This window comes from Papilio machaon, chromosome 7 (genome assembly GCF_912999745.1).
Source record: "Papilio machaon chromosome 7, ilPapMach1.1, whole genome shotgun sequence".
In the NCBI taxonomy this organism is placed as follows: domain Eukaryota; kingdom Metazoa; phylum Arthropoda; class Insecta; order Lepidoptera; family Papilionidae; genus Papilio; species Papilio machaon.
Window position 1 is genome coordinate 8,932,887 of NC_059992.1, and position 14,034 is coordinate 8,946,920.

General features: G+C 40.0%; 2 protein-coding genes across 4 annotated transcripts; one reads left to right on the forward strand and one right to left on the reverse strand.

Moving 5' to 3' along the window:
• Positions 1-273: 273 nt before the first annotated feature.
• LOC106719377 (embryonic polarity protein dorsal) lies at positions 274-10,462 on the reverse strand. 3 transcript variants are annotated; one of them, XM_045678782.1, is made up of 11 exons: positions 10,357-10,462; positions 9,641-9,793; positions 9,022-9,206; positions 6,467-6,696; positions 5,960-6,115; positions 5,364-5,439; positions 3,295-3,345; positions 1,529-1,576; positions 1,358-1,413; positions 798-1,244; positions 274-712 (listed from the first exon to the last, which is right to left on the reverse strand). In XM_045678782.1, the coding sequence occupies exons 1-11, from the start codon at positions 10,452-10,454 to the stop codon at positions 512-514; spliced, it is 1,701 nt and encodes a 566-aa protein (XP_045534738.1). In that variant the 5' UTR covers positions 10,455-10,462; the 3' UTR covers positions 274-511. The 3 variants fall into 3 exon arrangements, with proteins under 3 accessions (XP_045534738.1, XP_045534737.1, XP_045534736.1); XM_045678781.1 differs by having other exon boundaries at positions 798-1,247; XM_045678780.1 differs by lacking the exons at positions 274-712; positions 798-1,244; positions 1,358-1,413; positions 1,529-1,576; positions 3,295-3,345 and having other exon boundaries at positions 3,764-5,439.
• Positions 10,463-11,449: 987 nt separating this feature from the next.
• LOC123721153 lies at positions 11,450-12,662 on the forward strand. Its single transcript, XM_045678783.1, has one exon. The coding sequence runs from the start codon at positions 11,526-11,528 to the stop codon at positions 12,417-12,419; it is 894 nt and encodes a 297-aa protein (XP_045534739.1). The 5' UTR covers positions 11,450-11,525; the 3' UTR covers positions 12,420-12,662.
• The last annotated feature ends 1,372 nt before the right edge of the window (positions 12,663-14,034 follow it).

Here is a 14,034-nt window from a genome sequence, read left to right on the forward strand (position 1 = left end):
TATTATAGTTTCAGATATCTTGGCAACTCTTGAATTCTTGCGACTCATTGCACAGAACAAAATGTTAGGTGTTTTGTAAGAGGACGAACAGCGCGACGAATATCACCTTGGACCGCTAACATATTTGAAAACAACTATACTAGTATTAGAAACCGGAAACAAATACAATAATTTTTGAATATGAATTTACATTTTCCTATGAAACATAATATTAATAATCAAAAAATGTAAAATTCCAACACAAGACCTAGAAATGAAAAAAGACAACTATCCTGTTAGTTACTATTTAGGATGAAATCGACATCTATTCGTTCTTCTTATCTTGTATGTAAATTAAAGTACTAAAAATCTACATTCACATTCGATAACAAATAGTAAAACTTTTTTTTGTCACACATATATCACTTATGATGCACTATTATATGACACTTGCACTCGTCCGTAGCGTGTGGGGTCGTTTCCGCCCCACACTTGTGCCAGTGGGGGGCACGTGGGGGGCACGTGCGAGGCGTTACCCGCCCCCTTGCGGCGGCCACTCGGCGTTGTTGAGCAGGTCCTTGGTGGAGAGGTCGCGCAGACTGTCGCTGAGGTCCGCTCCGCACATGGGGAACGAGAGGTCAGAGCTGAGCCGCATCTCCTCGCCCTCCGCCTGACCCTGCACCTCCAGCAGCTTCGACAGCGACGGCGTACTCGTCGACGTCGCCTCTAACTCCTGAAACGAATGCGTTTTTTATAACATCCATTGTGTTTGTTAGCTCTAAAGAAATTTTCCTTCTGCTAGCATTAAAAAAACTTACTTGTATCAAAGTCTGCTGACCCATGTTCTGTACGTACTGCCCCTGGCCGTGATTCAGCTGAGGGGACACATGGCCCATTCCCGGGGAGACGTGCCCCATAGCGGGGGACATGTGTCCCATCCCGGGCGAAACGTGTCCCATTCCTGGTGAAACGTGTCCCATTCCGGGCGAAACGTGTCCCATTCCTGGTGAAACGTGTCCCATTCCGGGCGAAACGTGTCCCATGGCGGGAGACATCTGGCCCATTCCCGGAGAGACGTGTCCCATGGCGAGCTGGTGGTGGGACATGGCCGGGGAGAGCGGGGACTGCATGCCGGGCGAGTGCGGCTGCAGCTGCTGGCCGGGCTGCAGGTAGTTCTGGTCCATCCAGTTCATGCCCTGGGCTTGGTACTGCGCGCCCTGGCTCGGCCCCGCCATGCCCAGCTGCTGCGGCATCTCCATACCCCACTGCTGGACCAAAATCATCTAATTAGCATAAATTAAGTTCCGAGAAACGCAAGATTTATAATTTTACGTCAACAGATTAGGCGTAATGTGAATATTAAAGACATATTAGTTACCTGATCGTAGAGAGGGTAGGCGTGTTGCGGAGGACTGCGGACATAACTCGGAGACTCTGCCACATAAACAATTTCATATCAACTAAAGCAATGAGAACTAAGATTTGTTTTTATTCCTTATGGCAACTTTGATTAAATAATTAAAATTGAATAATAAGACATTCATCTCACCTCGTGGCTCTGTCTTGATCTGTCCACCGACGTCCATTTTGAAGGTAACTGCAAAATAAATATGATATTAATTTTACTAAATTGTAACTTATTAACTTCCTATGTATTGACCTTATCATAGATATAGTAAATAATTCAAACAAACATCTGCTCTGTAATCTCTAAAAAAAAATATATGATAGCTCTTGGAAAAATTACTGTGCTAAAATATTTGTTTAGAGAATATAGATGCTAGATATAAAAAAGCATAACATGCAGTTAATATTGCTTTAAATAAACTCAATAAAAAATTATCGCTACATATTTGCTAAAAAAAACATGCACAAAAATTAACTTATATGCTAATACGACAATGTGTGTCACAAACAAAACAACAACAAAACAAAAAAAAACACAAGCTTTTTTTTAAAAAAAAAACTAGTTACAAAAAAAATATTAAACGTAAAAAAACACTAACAAAATCATGCCTAAAGTTCTTATATTCCGTACCTTTGAGCCCAAATTCAAGGATGAAACGTGAAATTTTTAGAAAAAAATTAACATTTCTTTTATTTTAGTAGCATTTTAATTACAGATACTTGCAACACTCAAGCCTCCTGTCAAAAGTACAGTACAAAAAGGTAAAAGTCATCGAAATGGAGCGGAACAGTTCATTGGACGTACTCATAAAAAAAAAACAATCGAAAATACCTTCGTATAATTAAATAAGGTGTAAATTCTTCTAAAATTTTTCTCTAAACATGTCTAGAAATTTTTTAACAAAGATATGTTTAAAAAATAATAACAATTTATTTAAAAACGCACCTTTAGATACAACTACATTTAAAAACAGTTTACAACCCTGAATTAATTTTTTGTTACACTTTTAGTTGCCATAAGAAAAAATTAAATAGCTACCATTCTTAGAGATTTGGTAACAAATTAAATCAGCTCAAAGCCTTTATATGTAAGCTTTAGCTTTTTATATTTATAAAAAAAATGTACTAAAATTTTAGTACATAAAAAAATTAGTTTTTTTATATATCTTGGTATTTATAATACATAGTATACATTAGTTGAAAATGTATATTCTGTTGTTGTTTATTTTCTTAAAAGCTATATTTTTAAATTGTACAATATAATATAAGAGAGATTAATTCTCTTTGGGCATCGGTCACACATTTTCATATTAGCAAAATGTAATTTTTTTTGTACTATTAACAACTTAATAGCAATATTTGTAACTAGAAAAAAAAATTACATTAATTTTAAAAATAAAAATATAAAAAGCAATAATAGTAACAAAATTTTTGAATACCAAACAAAATGATCTAAAAAAAAAAACTTCTGATCAAATATATCAAAATATTAAGACCTAGTCATTTATAAATTACACCTCAATATTGCCACATAAAAAAATTGACTATATTTTTGTTAAAAAATAAAGCGAATAAATTGTACCTAATAAATAAATCATTAAATTATTGTTAGTAAAAAAAACCTCCACCAAAACTACGATACAACCAAAATAAACATAACCACTGCTAGTTTCAACTGTCGTACAGAGAAAAAAACATGACATGTTTGTCTTTGAACAACCATAGACAACATTATACATGTGGAAATTCATAATACCAAAGACAACGAACATTTTGTACTATAGACAAACAAAATAATTATCCCAATATAATATCTTCCATACAATTTACATAAAATATAAACCTTTTAAATATAAATAATATATAAATATATGTTTAGATGTATATATAAGATAGTAAATAACTTACTATTCTGTGCGAATGGAGACAATGGCTTCTTTCGCTTAGAGTTTACTATATCTAGAAAATAAACAAAACATTAAATAACGAAAATGCAACAAAATTTAATTTAAATATACAATAAATTAAAAAAAAAAAAACAATTTAAATATTTTTTTTTTTATAAAGATTGGTAACGAAATATATTTCATACAAGGTATAGATGTTTTCAAATATTTTGTCGGTTCATAATAATGTTTGGTGTAGCGGCGTACAGCGAGCAGTTAACATATTTGAAAACACGTATACAACAATTTTTTTTTTTATCTTTTAGTGATTAATAAATAATCTTAAAATATTCGTGGTCGGAATTGTTAAAATATTGACGTAGATAATGTCTGGACTAGATTAGAGCTTTGGAGAGATTTATTCTTATTTCTATTTGTATATTAACAAATAGGTAAATCTCTCTTATTTTACTATATTTTTAATATAATGACGTACAAATTGCTGTAAATTCGCAATTAGACTAGAAATTTGATAAGAGCTAGACTTAGGAAGAATTACGTTAAGTACACAGACAAACATTACAACTTTAAATCACATTTGATGGAAGTTTAAATTTCACCAATGTAATGTGTTTTGTATGAAATGGTTATGATCCCTTATAATAAAGTTTTATTCTGTGAATGTACTTGTTGTATGTGTTGTTTACTGTGTACATTGTTTGGTGTAAACAGAGAGCGAGACAACAAACTTTGTTCGTGGATCGAGTCGTTTGTTTCGTATTCTTCTATTGACGCCTTCATCTCGGATTGAGGTGGGTCAGAGTCAAAGTCGGATGTAGCTCTAGTTGTGCAAGTTGGAGGAGGAGGAGATATCGACCGGGGAGTAGTAGCAGCTGGTGTCGTCGAACTCGGATGCGGTGGCGTGTGGGGCGACGGCCATGTACAGCGCGTAGTGCTCCGCGTCCGTCAGGTCGAGGTCGTCGCGCAGCTTGCGGAAGGCGGAGGCGTCGAGCGCCAGCACGCTCTCCGCCACCAGGATGGTGCCGTCCGCGGGGGGGAGCGGCCCCGAGCGCCGCAGCGAGCTCTGCGACACCTCGTCGGGGTCCGCGTGCAGCGAGATGTGCGTCACGCTGTCGGCGTAGCTCAGCCCGCCGGCGGACGCGTTGTCCCTCAGCGAGTGGTGTGACGTGGCCGAGCGGAAGCGCGCCGGGCGCTGCCCCGACACGCTGCTGACGGAGCGGCCGGCCGGCTTGCCGCGCCCCCCCTCCGCCGCGGACTTCACGCTGGGGGCGGGCGACTTCTCCTTGCGCCGGAACAGACGCGACAGGAAGGAGCGCTTCTTGGGCGCGGGGGGCAGCGCGGGCTCGCTGTGCGCCACCGTTAGCCGGGCTGGGGGTGCGGCGGGTGCGGGGGGCGCGAGGGGCAGCCGACGGCCGGGTCGTAGGATGCTGTCGACGGAGGTCTGACTGGCGCGCAGGGAGTCTGCGGTCTTGCGCACGCGCTTGGGGGGCAGCGGCGGCGCGCGCTCGTCGTCGGTGTCGCGCTTGAGGGTCGTGAACTCTATGATGGGGCCGCGGTAGGTCTGCACGTGCACGTCCTCGTAGGGCGGGGGGTCGGGCTCGGGCGCGGGGGGCTCGGCGATGGGCAGGGGGTTGCGGAAGGCGAGCTGAAGACTGGTGTAGGTGCCGGCGTCATCGAAGTCCTCGAGGTCGGTGTCGGCGTCTCGCGCGGTGCCGGTGCCGGCAGTCTCGAGCCTCGTTCTGTTCTCGGAGTATATCTCGTCGAGCTCGGCCACCTGGTCCAGCAGGTCGTCGAGGCTCTTCTCGGGGGAGTCGACCACATCGGCGATGTCACCGTTCACGGCGGAGTGGTCGTTGTGTTGGGGGTCGGGCTGGGGGTCGACGTCGCCGCTGGTGGAGCTGACGGGGTCGAGGTCGGTGTCGGTGTTGTCGGTGGTGTCGGTGTGGTGTAGCGCGTGTGTGTCGTGTGCGAGTGGGGGTGGGGGTGGGGGGCGGTTGTTGTTGGTGTCGGACTTGTGACGCAGCAGTGCGGCGTAGGGGGCGAGGTCGGGGAGAGGCTTGCGCGCAGTACCTGGGGGCGCGATGTACTCGAAGTTGACGGCGTTGCTGCGCGCGTTGTCCGTCACCCGCTTCAGCTGCAGGTACACCTGTAACACAATACGCGAACTAGGATACTCTCTATACTTTGTTGTTTCGATAGTTATCTATTGTGTCCAACACTGCAGTTTAATCATATATGGTTTTATAATAAATAGGGATTTTATAGTACTCGTATTCATGATAGACCGTGTGTTAGTTCTGGTGGTCTGGCTCGCCGCCAATGGCCGCTGTAACTGATTTAGCCGCCGCAGCTAACACATCCGACAAACTCAAAATACGATTTACGTAAACTGAACGATCATCGTCACACCTTGATCAGTTAAAGTTACGTCATACTAACATACTCTATATCTATATCTTTAAAAAATTGAAATTTATAAATTAATGCATGTTTCTTTTAAACTTTTTACTTTATTACACATTTATAACAACAATATGACTAACAGTACTCTATGTGAGAAAGTCACTTGGAGCTTCCACCTTCAAGGACAGATGTCACAGTGTCGCTGGGGGTGTGGGCTGGGGGCGTGGGCTGGGGGTGTGGGGGTATGGGGCTGGGGGCGTTACCTTGACGTTGTCGCGGGGCGCGGGGTCGCGGTAGGGGGGTATGTCGAAGGCGATGGCGGCCTGCTTGTGCACGTGCACGTTGGTGGCCGCCGCCTCCCACACCACCTCCTCGTTCTCCTTCTCGAAGAACACCACGGCCGTGTCCTGTCCCGTCACCTGACACACGCACACAATAACATCATGTCTTTGTCAAATTGATTCGCTAACTTGAAAAAGAAGCATTGTTTCAAATATTCTGCTACAAAAAACTGTCTACTAAGTTTTTATTCGAGTTCAATTACATCTACTAGTAATTTGTCATTTAAAGGCCATAGTTAGCAGGCGCTTCGATCACATTTGCACATTAGCATTCTTTTTTGTAACTTTAAAAAAAATTAGGAATAGAACCTTTAGATGCTACGTAATTATACAATAGTTTTGTTTTAAAGCTATTCTTGCAACTTCATGTTACACCTGAAGTATTAACTTTGCTTCCCACTTTGGGTCAATGTGGTGGTGGGGGGATACCTTCTCGCAGAGCAGTATCATGGTCATGCGGCCGCCGGCGGGTCCCGTGCAGTGCGAGACGCGGGCGATGTGGAGGTCGCTCATGGCCTTCTTGTCGTAGATGACGTCGGAGACGACGGGTGCGAGCGCGAGGCGCACTTTGCCGCGCTCTCCCGTCACGAACACTTGGAAGCACAGCCGCACCGCGTTCAGGTCGATGCTCTGCGGCTGCGCGCGGTGGCTGAACCCCGCTGTACAACACACGCTCTCATGTCACGAAACATCATTTAAATGACACCAGTGTTGTATTTGAAAGGCATAATACCCGGTGCAGATAGCAAAGTGGATATAGAGGAACAGGATGCGGTGGAATAAAATTCCTAAACAACATTTAAACTGCATTTACAAAAAACTAGCGATCGCCCGTGACTACGGCATTGGAAAATTAAAAAAAAAATTACCTATAATATTCCCGAATACACCAGCAACCTTTCAGTATAAACTTTTTTTTTACATCATGTTCGCAAAATATAAAAACAGACACTCCAATTAAAAATCATTATAAATGACATCTGAATCTCGTCATCATATTCTCTAGGAAGTATATTTCATATGTCTGAGATTATCCCTATTTTTCGTATTAGTCACCGCAATGGTATTTCCGACGGACTAATTTAATTTCGCTACATTTCTCCTCACAACAGAGACAGCGTGACGCAAACGGAGTCTGATCGTCTGACACCTCCCCCTCTCCCCACTCACCCCACTCTACTGACGTCACCGACTCAAGGGTCGTTTCCACTATCGTCACATTCATAAACAATTTTAAAAGATAAAAATAAATTCTTCTACATATTATTTATCTATTTAATACTAAAGTTGTGAAAATTTCATATTACTTCTTACTAACATTATAAATGCGAAAGTTTAGATGGATGGACGTTTATTAAAGGATCTCAAGAATGGCTCAACGGATCTTCATGAAATTTAACACAGACGTAGAACATAATCTGGAAAAACTCCGCACGGACGATGTCGCAGGCGACAGCTAGTATACAATAGTCATAACAGATTATAATCACCAGTGAATCATACACCAAATTATTTAAATTTAATCAAGTTACACAACGCCCATACCTCAGAGAGGTAGGCAGAGACCACAGACACAAATATCCATTTGGCGCTGTCCTGACACAACTCTCGTTTCTTCTACATTCATACATATATGCATACATGCACCTTGGTTTCGAATTCTCTTAATATCGACCTTCTTAAGTACTTCATCAATCTAGATTCTAGACACTACAGCTTTCGCGCCTTAAATTTTAATCCTATCATTCACAGTAATACCTAATCAATGTGTTAAAAGTTATACTTTGATATTAAACTTTGAAAAAGAGATTCCATAATGCATTATCTATATATTTCTGTATTCTAACATGTTTTTTATTAATAACAAATATTTAGTAGAACGATCGACTGGAAGTCTACCATTTCCTTAAACATATAAGTTGTATAAAATTGGGTCAGCATTGGCAGGGCAGCGGCAGTAGCAACACCAGTACAGAAATAGCGGTTACAAAAATAGTAGCATTGTTGCTCGCACTCTCCACACGCCGCCTCTGACCGATTTTAACATTCATATATTTGGTCCCATCATCTTGCACAGTATGTAACCACTCTTTCATACATCTCGACAGTTGATAGAGAGCGTCGGTGACTCAGGGCTTAAGCACTTGATATGCAATCTGCAGGTCCTGGGTTCGAATCCTGCCATGAACCAATGTATTTTTCGATTTACATATGTACATTTATTCGACGTTCTTACGGTGAAGGAAAACATCGTGATGCTGCACATATCTGAGAAGAAATTCAATGATATGTGTGAATTCAACCCGCACTTGGTCAGCGTGGTTAACTATGGTCTAGTCACCCCTAACTTGGGGTAGGTTCCGAGCCCCTCAGTAAGGACGTATAGATCATGTGTGTTTTCACTCTTTCTTACGCATCCTCTCTCATAATTATCTTCTTATTTATATGCTCATCTCCTCGTCTTTTTAATACTGGAGACAGTCAGCTATTCTACTGTTAAATGAACTTTTAGTTGCTAAAAGACCATGAATGGCAATCATCTTGTCCTTCCTAAGTAAGATTTATGTAAAAGCAAAGGAAAACAAAATATCTATAGTTGTTTTACCATAAGAAGTCTGATTTTTGGACATTCCTATGTGTAATTAATACTAAGTGTATTCTATACTAGCTGTCGCACGCGACTTCATCAGCGCGGAATTAAATAAAAATTAGCTTTAATATGCCAGCACGTAACATCTACCTTCCCGTCAAAGTCAGTACACCAGTTCCGGAGATTATCCGGAACATACAAGACAATGCAGTCACGCAGACAAACATTTTACGTACATGTGTACGAAATATAAATTTGTTTTTCAATATTACAGACATACATTCAATTTTATTTATATGTATAGATTAGATGGTCTTTTGTTGATGAGAGTGAAGTAATTGGCACAGTGAACAGTGAACAGTGGTATGTTGTATGTGTGTGTTTGTGGTCTCACTTTTGAATGGGTCGACGCGCAGCTCCTCTCTCGTGCGCAGCGCGGCGTCGACGTCCTTGCGCTTGACGCACTGAATGCCGAGGTTGCTGAAGGAGACCAGCGTGCTGTCGCCGCTCAGCTCCGCCTTCACCGTGCACACGCCGCGCTCGCACCGCTCACGACCCACCAGGTTGTGAGGGTGCGGTCTGCACAACACATTGTTGTTGTAATGCCCGCGCAGTAAACGCGTCACCCACGCGTCTACGCCTCGACATTTTCGGTTAAAGATCGAGTAGCCGTAATTGAGTTATGAAATTGTTTAACTGAGCACTGCGAAATATTTATCATATCTATTTTTATAATTTAACCGATGTGGTTTGTTGACTGATAGCCAAATAGATGATTGAAAAGAGCGTTTGCCTTTCTATAACAACTGTGCTCTGTGGTTAAACATTTTACATCATTCTCGACTGCGCTACAACTTTCTTACTTTGTTTTCTTTTAATTTTTCCTCTATTCTCAAATGTTACACCGATGTTATACAACCTTTAACTGCTAATAATAATTGGTCTATTAAATACAAAAACAATTTCTGAAATCTGATTAATGGTTGTTGAGAATATCTTGTATAAACACTAACTTGTATGGATGGTCCTTGGTGACGCAGGAGACGACGACAATGGCGTTCCCGCTGCAGCCGGAGATCTCGATAGTGGGGTACGTCTTGCGCTCGCTCGTGCTGTTCACGCCGGGGATCGAACCCGCTGACCGACCCTCGCATTCGTAACGAAACCTAAAACGAAATTTTAGCAAAATAATCATAGATATTATAAAAATTGCTTTACATTTAAGCTTTGGTTATATTATATTGTGTGACAAAAATAATGGATAACATTTCTCCCATTCTCAAATGATACTGAGAAGAAAACAAATTAACATATTCACTTTTCACTTTATGATCATAATTTGAACAAATTTACATGATTTATTGCTTTTAAATTAAGTCATTGTAAAGCATATGTAGACGCATCACGATTGGAAGTTGATCTCAGAGGCTGTGACCTGAATATCTCAAAATAAACATTTACCAACGGCCGCCCCATTTAGTGCGGCTGACTTGCTCAGGCGCAGATATGTTTGAACATCGATCTATTGTAAATAAACAATTACTTCTCTAGTTATAAATTTTCAATTCAAAAGCTGGGGTGATGACAATACAAGTTACGATCGCCGACCTACAAAAAAAGATTGACTATACTTTCTCCTGGATGGTGAACCTCAGCCATGTGGAGTTCGGGTGTGTTACTTTGGAGATCCTAGGACTCATTCCTGGATATAAGTATAAAAAAGGTATACCTGAGTGCCTTGCTGGCGGGCTGTTCGACGATGCGCACGGTGGGCGCGGCGGCGGGCGCGAGCGCGGTGGGGTGTCCGTGCGCGGGCATGGTGGGCATGGTGGGTGCGGCGGGTGCGGCGGGCATGGTGGGCGCGGCGTGCGCGGGCCGCGGCATGCCGCTCACCGAGGGCGCATCGAACGCCGGGTCCGCGATACAGATCGCGTCCACTGAACACAAACAAACATAACACACTTTGAGGTGGGGGAACGTCATATTTATTTAAGTATGTAAGCTAGTGTTAGTTTTATGACACATTAAATCAGAGCGTTATCCAAAGCAGACGTGTTCGTTATTTCGCTTCCCCGCACTCCACACCTCATGGCGACCCTGCCATGCCGTGACGTGGACGAGTGTCGGATAGCCGATATGTGCGCACGGTGCACATTCCTGTGTGCCTCGGTGCCACTTATATGAAGTTATAACGATTTAATTAAAATTAAATTACTGAAGCATACAAACAACATGGGTAAAAGTTACTCGAAGGAAGAAGATAAAGAGGTGATAATCACTCAAAACGCAGCAGGATCTAACAACGCTGGTACGTCAGAGATAGAAAAACACATTATTACCAATAATATATTATTAACAGTGGCCCTGGTAATTTTCCTTGCGGGTGCAATATACTTGGGTTGCAAGTGTTGGAGAAGAAGCGAGCGTAACTGGATGGAAGGTCGCATGCAGGCCGAGTACTTTCGAAGAATGCGGCAACGACTTTCCGGTCGATTTAATTCGACCGATGGTGGAGATGCAGCCTGACCAACGTGCAGAAAAAAAGAAAAAGTGTAGTGAAGTAAAAGTGTAGCGTTCGTGTTAAAGTGTTAATTTAAGAACTATATGGAACAGAATTTAGAATATATATTAAGTAAGTTAACTGATATTCAAATTGATTTAAGAAAATTAGGCCCTGATAGGAGATTAAAATATTCAGAAAATGTTAATGGTAAGATTTTAGAAGCTCAAAAATTATTTTTAACGTATAAGGACATTATTAGTAACTTTAATGAGCAAAATATTAGAATAGAAGTAACAAATTATGTTTTAGGAACGTTACAACAACGTATTGAATTAGTGTATAATAAAATTTTGAATTATAAAGTTAGTAATTGTGAACAGTATAAAATTATAAAAATGGATAGATTTGATATAAAGACGGCAACTTCTTTGATCCCCGTCATGGACAATACGGAGGAAACTATTGAAAAAATTATTGATGGAATTGAAATGTACGATGAATGTCTAGTAGATAATACACAGAAAAAATTATTAATTTCTTTTGTGTTAAAAACAAGATTAACTAAAACTGCTAAATTAAAATTAAAAAGCGAATATAATGACGTAAACACTTTAGTACGAGATATTAAGAATTCTCTATTGACTAAAAAATCAGCAACTGCTCTACTTAACCAATTGAATAGTTTATCTCAGAATAATATGTCAATTCATGAATACGGAGATAAATTGTCAGAGTTATTTGTAGGCCTTACTATCGCACAGAGCGACGGAAATCCAAAGTCGTGTGAGATATTGAGACCTATAAATGAAAAACTTGCAATTAAAAGGTTTGCAGATGGTTTACGCAACAGGCGGCTAAGTACAATTATATCTGCTCGAGACTACTCTGAGCTGAAGGATGCAGTGCGTGCTGCTGAAGATGAGGAACTTGGACAGCCTTCGTCTCCTAACAACATATTCAATGCACAAAGAAAAGGTAACCAAGTCCCCTACAACAGGTTTTCTCATAGAGGTAGAGGCGGCCGAATGCAAAGAGGAAGTTATACACATCGCGGATGGAACCATAACAGTATCAACAATAACACGAAAGGTACGTACATAAATAATAATTATAACCGTGGTCATTATTATCACCGACCGACAAGAGGTTTTCGTAACAATTTTAGTTCAAATCGATTTCGTGGTAGCCGTAGTAATGATAATCGAAATCAGCGTAATATGTATCAGGCACAAATCGAAAGTCCGACAGAACATGAAACTACTAAATTAAATCAGTTTTTTCGGTCCTAAAAACTATATTTTGACTTGCGATGATAACGTAAAATATGTTTATTTGAGTTTAGACAGTCAAAAATATTCATGGTTGATAGACACTGGTGCGTCGTTATCAGCAATTCGCAGTAATACCTTATCGGTACACATACCGATACATAGAGACCCTATTGTTATAAACGGTATAGGTGGTAAGACATACTCGGAAGGTTATGTTTATTTAACTTTGCAAGCATTAGACGGAACTAGTTATGAACATAAGTTTTATTTGTTTGAAAATTTACCTTGTAAATCAGATGGTATTATTGGATTAGATTTTCTAAACAATTTTAATTCAACTATCAATTTAGAGAAAAATATATTAATTTTAACAAATGAAAAACAAAGTCAGATACCATTATACACTTCGCCTAAAGTATGTACAGGTTATATAACGATACCGTCACGATGCGAAACTATTCATTACATAAAATTAACTTCAGATGTGAAAGAAGACAGTGTGATTGTGCAGAAAGAATTACAAGAAAATTTATTTTTAGCTGGTTTAATAGTAAAACCTAAAAATAACGTAATACCTATCAGGTTAATGAACACTAGTGACAAAGAAATAACAATACCTATTTTTCAACCTCAATTATTACCTTTAAGCGAATATAATGTTTGTTCTTTCGATAAGTGTACTTTGGACTCTACACGTGCAAAAACATTGTTGCAATCTTTGAAACTTGATCACTTAGGTACGAGCGAACGTAATAGTATACAGAGTATTTGTTCGAAATATGCTGACATATTCCATTTACCCGGCGATAAACTTACTACTACTAACTTGTGTGAACAATCAATTCAATTAAAACAAAATGTAAATCCAGTTTATGTAAAACCGTATAGATTACCATATAGTTTAAAACCGGAAATAGAAAAACAAATAAAACAAATGTTAGATGAAGATATTATAGAACCATCACAAAGTGAGTGGTCCAGTCCTATACTATTAGTACCTAAAAAATCAGACGATAAAAACAATAAAAAGTGGAGATTAGTAATTGACTACCGTAAGTTAAATGACGTAATACAGGATGATAAATTCCCATTACCGAACATCACGGAAATATTAGACTCACTCTCAGGTGCAATCTATTACACGCATTTAGACCTTAGTCAATCTTATTATCAATGTTCATTAAAACCTGAATCTAGACCGATAACATCGTTTACAACTGGTACAGGTCAATATCAAATGAAGCGTCTTCCTATGGGATTAAAAATCAGTCCCAGCGCTTTCTCTAGAGTAATGTCAGTAGCTATGTCAGGTCTTAACTACGTAAATTGTTTTATTTATTTAGATGATTGTATTTGTTTCGGGAGAAATTTAGAATCGCATAACAAAAACTTGATAGAAATTTTCGAACGCTTACGTAAAGTCAATCTCAAATTAAATCCCAGTAAGTGTCAATTCTTAAAAACAGAATTATTATATTTAGGTCATACCATATCTTCTAAGGGAATACAACCAGATCTAGACAAAATAAAAACTATTCAAAATTATCCAACACCGACAAACGTTGATGAAGTAAGACGTTTTGTCGCGATGTGTAACTACTATAGAAAATTTATTAACAATTTTGCAGACATA

What these genes read in the sequence shown, in the direction of transcription:
- LOC106719377 (XM_045678780.1), bottom strand. Translation starts at nt 10,454, where the DNA reads ATGCCCACCATGCCCGCGCACGGACACCCCACCGCGCTCGCGCCCGCC. An exon ending in CCCGCCAGCAAGGCACTCAG is followed by an intron (nt 9,794 to 10,356) that starts GTATACCTTTTT and finishes ATTTCGTTTTAG; the next exon opens with GTTTCGTTACGAATGCGAGG. An exon ending in TGATACTGCTCTGCGAGAAG is followed by an intron (nt 6,116 to 6,466) that starts GTATCCCCCCAC and finishes TGCGTGTGTCAG; the next exon opens with GTGACGGGACAGGACACGGC.
- LOC123721153 (XM_045678783.1), top strand. Translation starts at nt 11,526, where the DNA reads ATGGATAGATTTGATATAAAGACGGCAACTTCTTTGATCCCCGTCATG.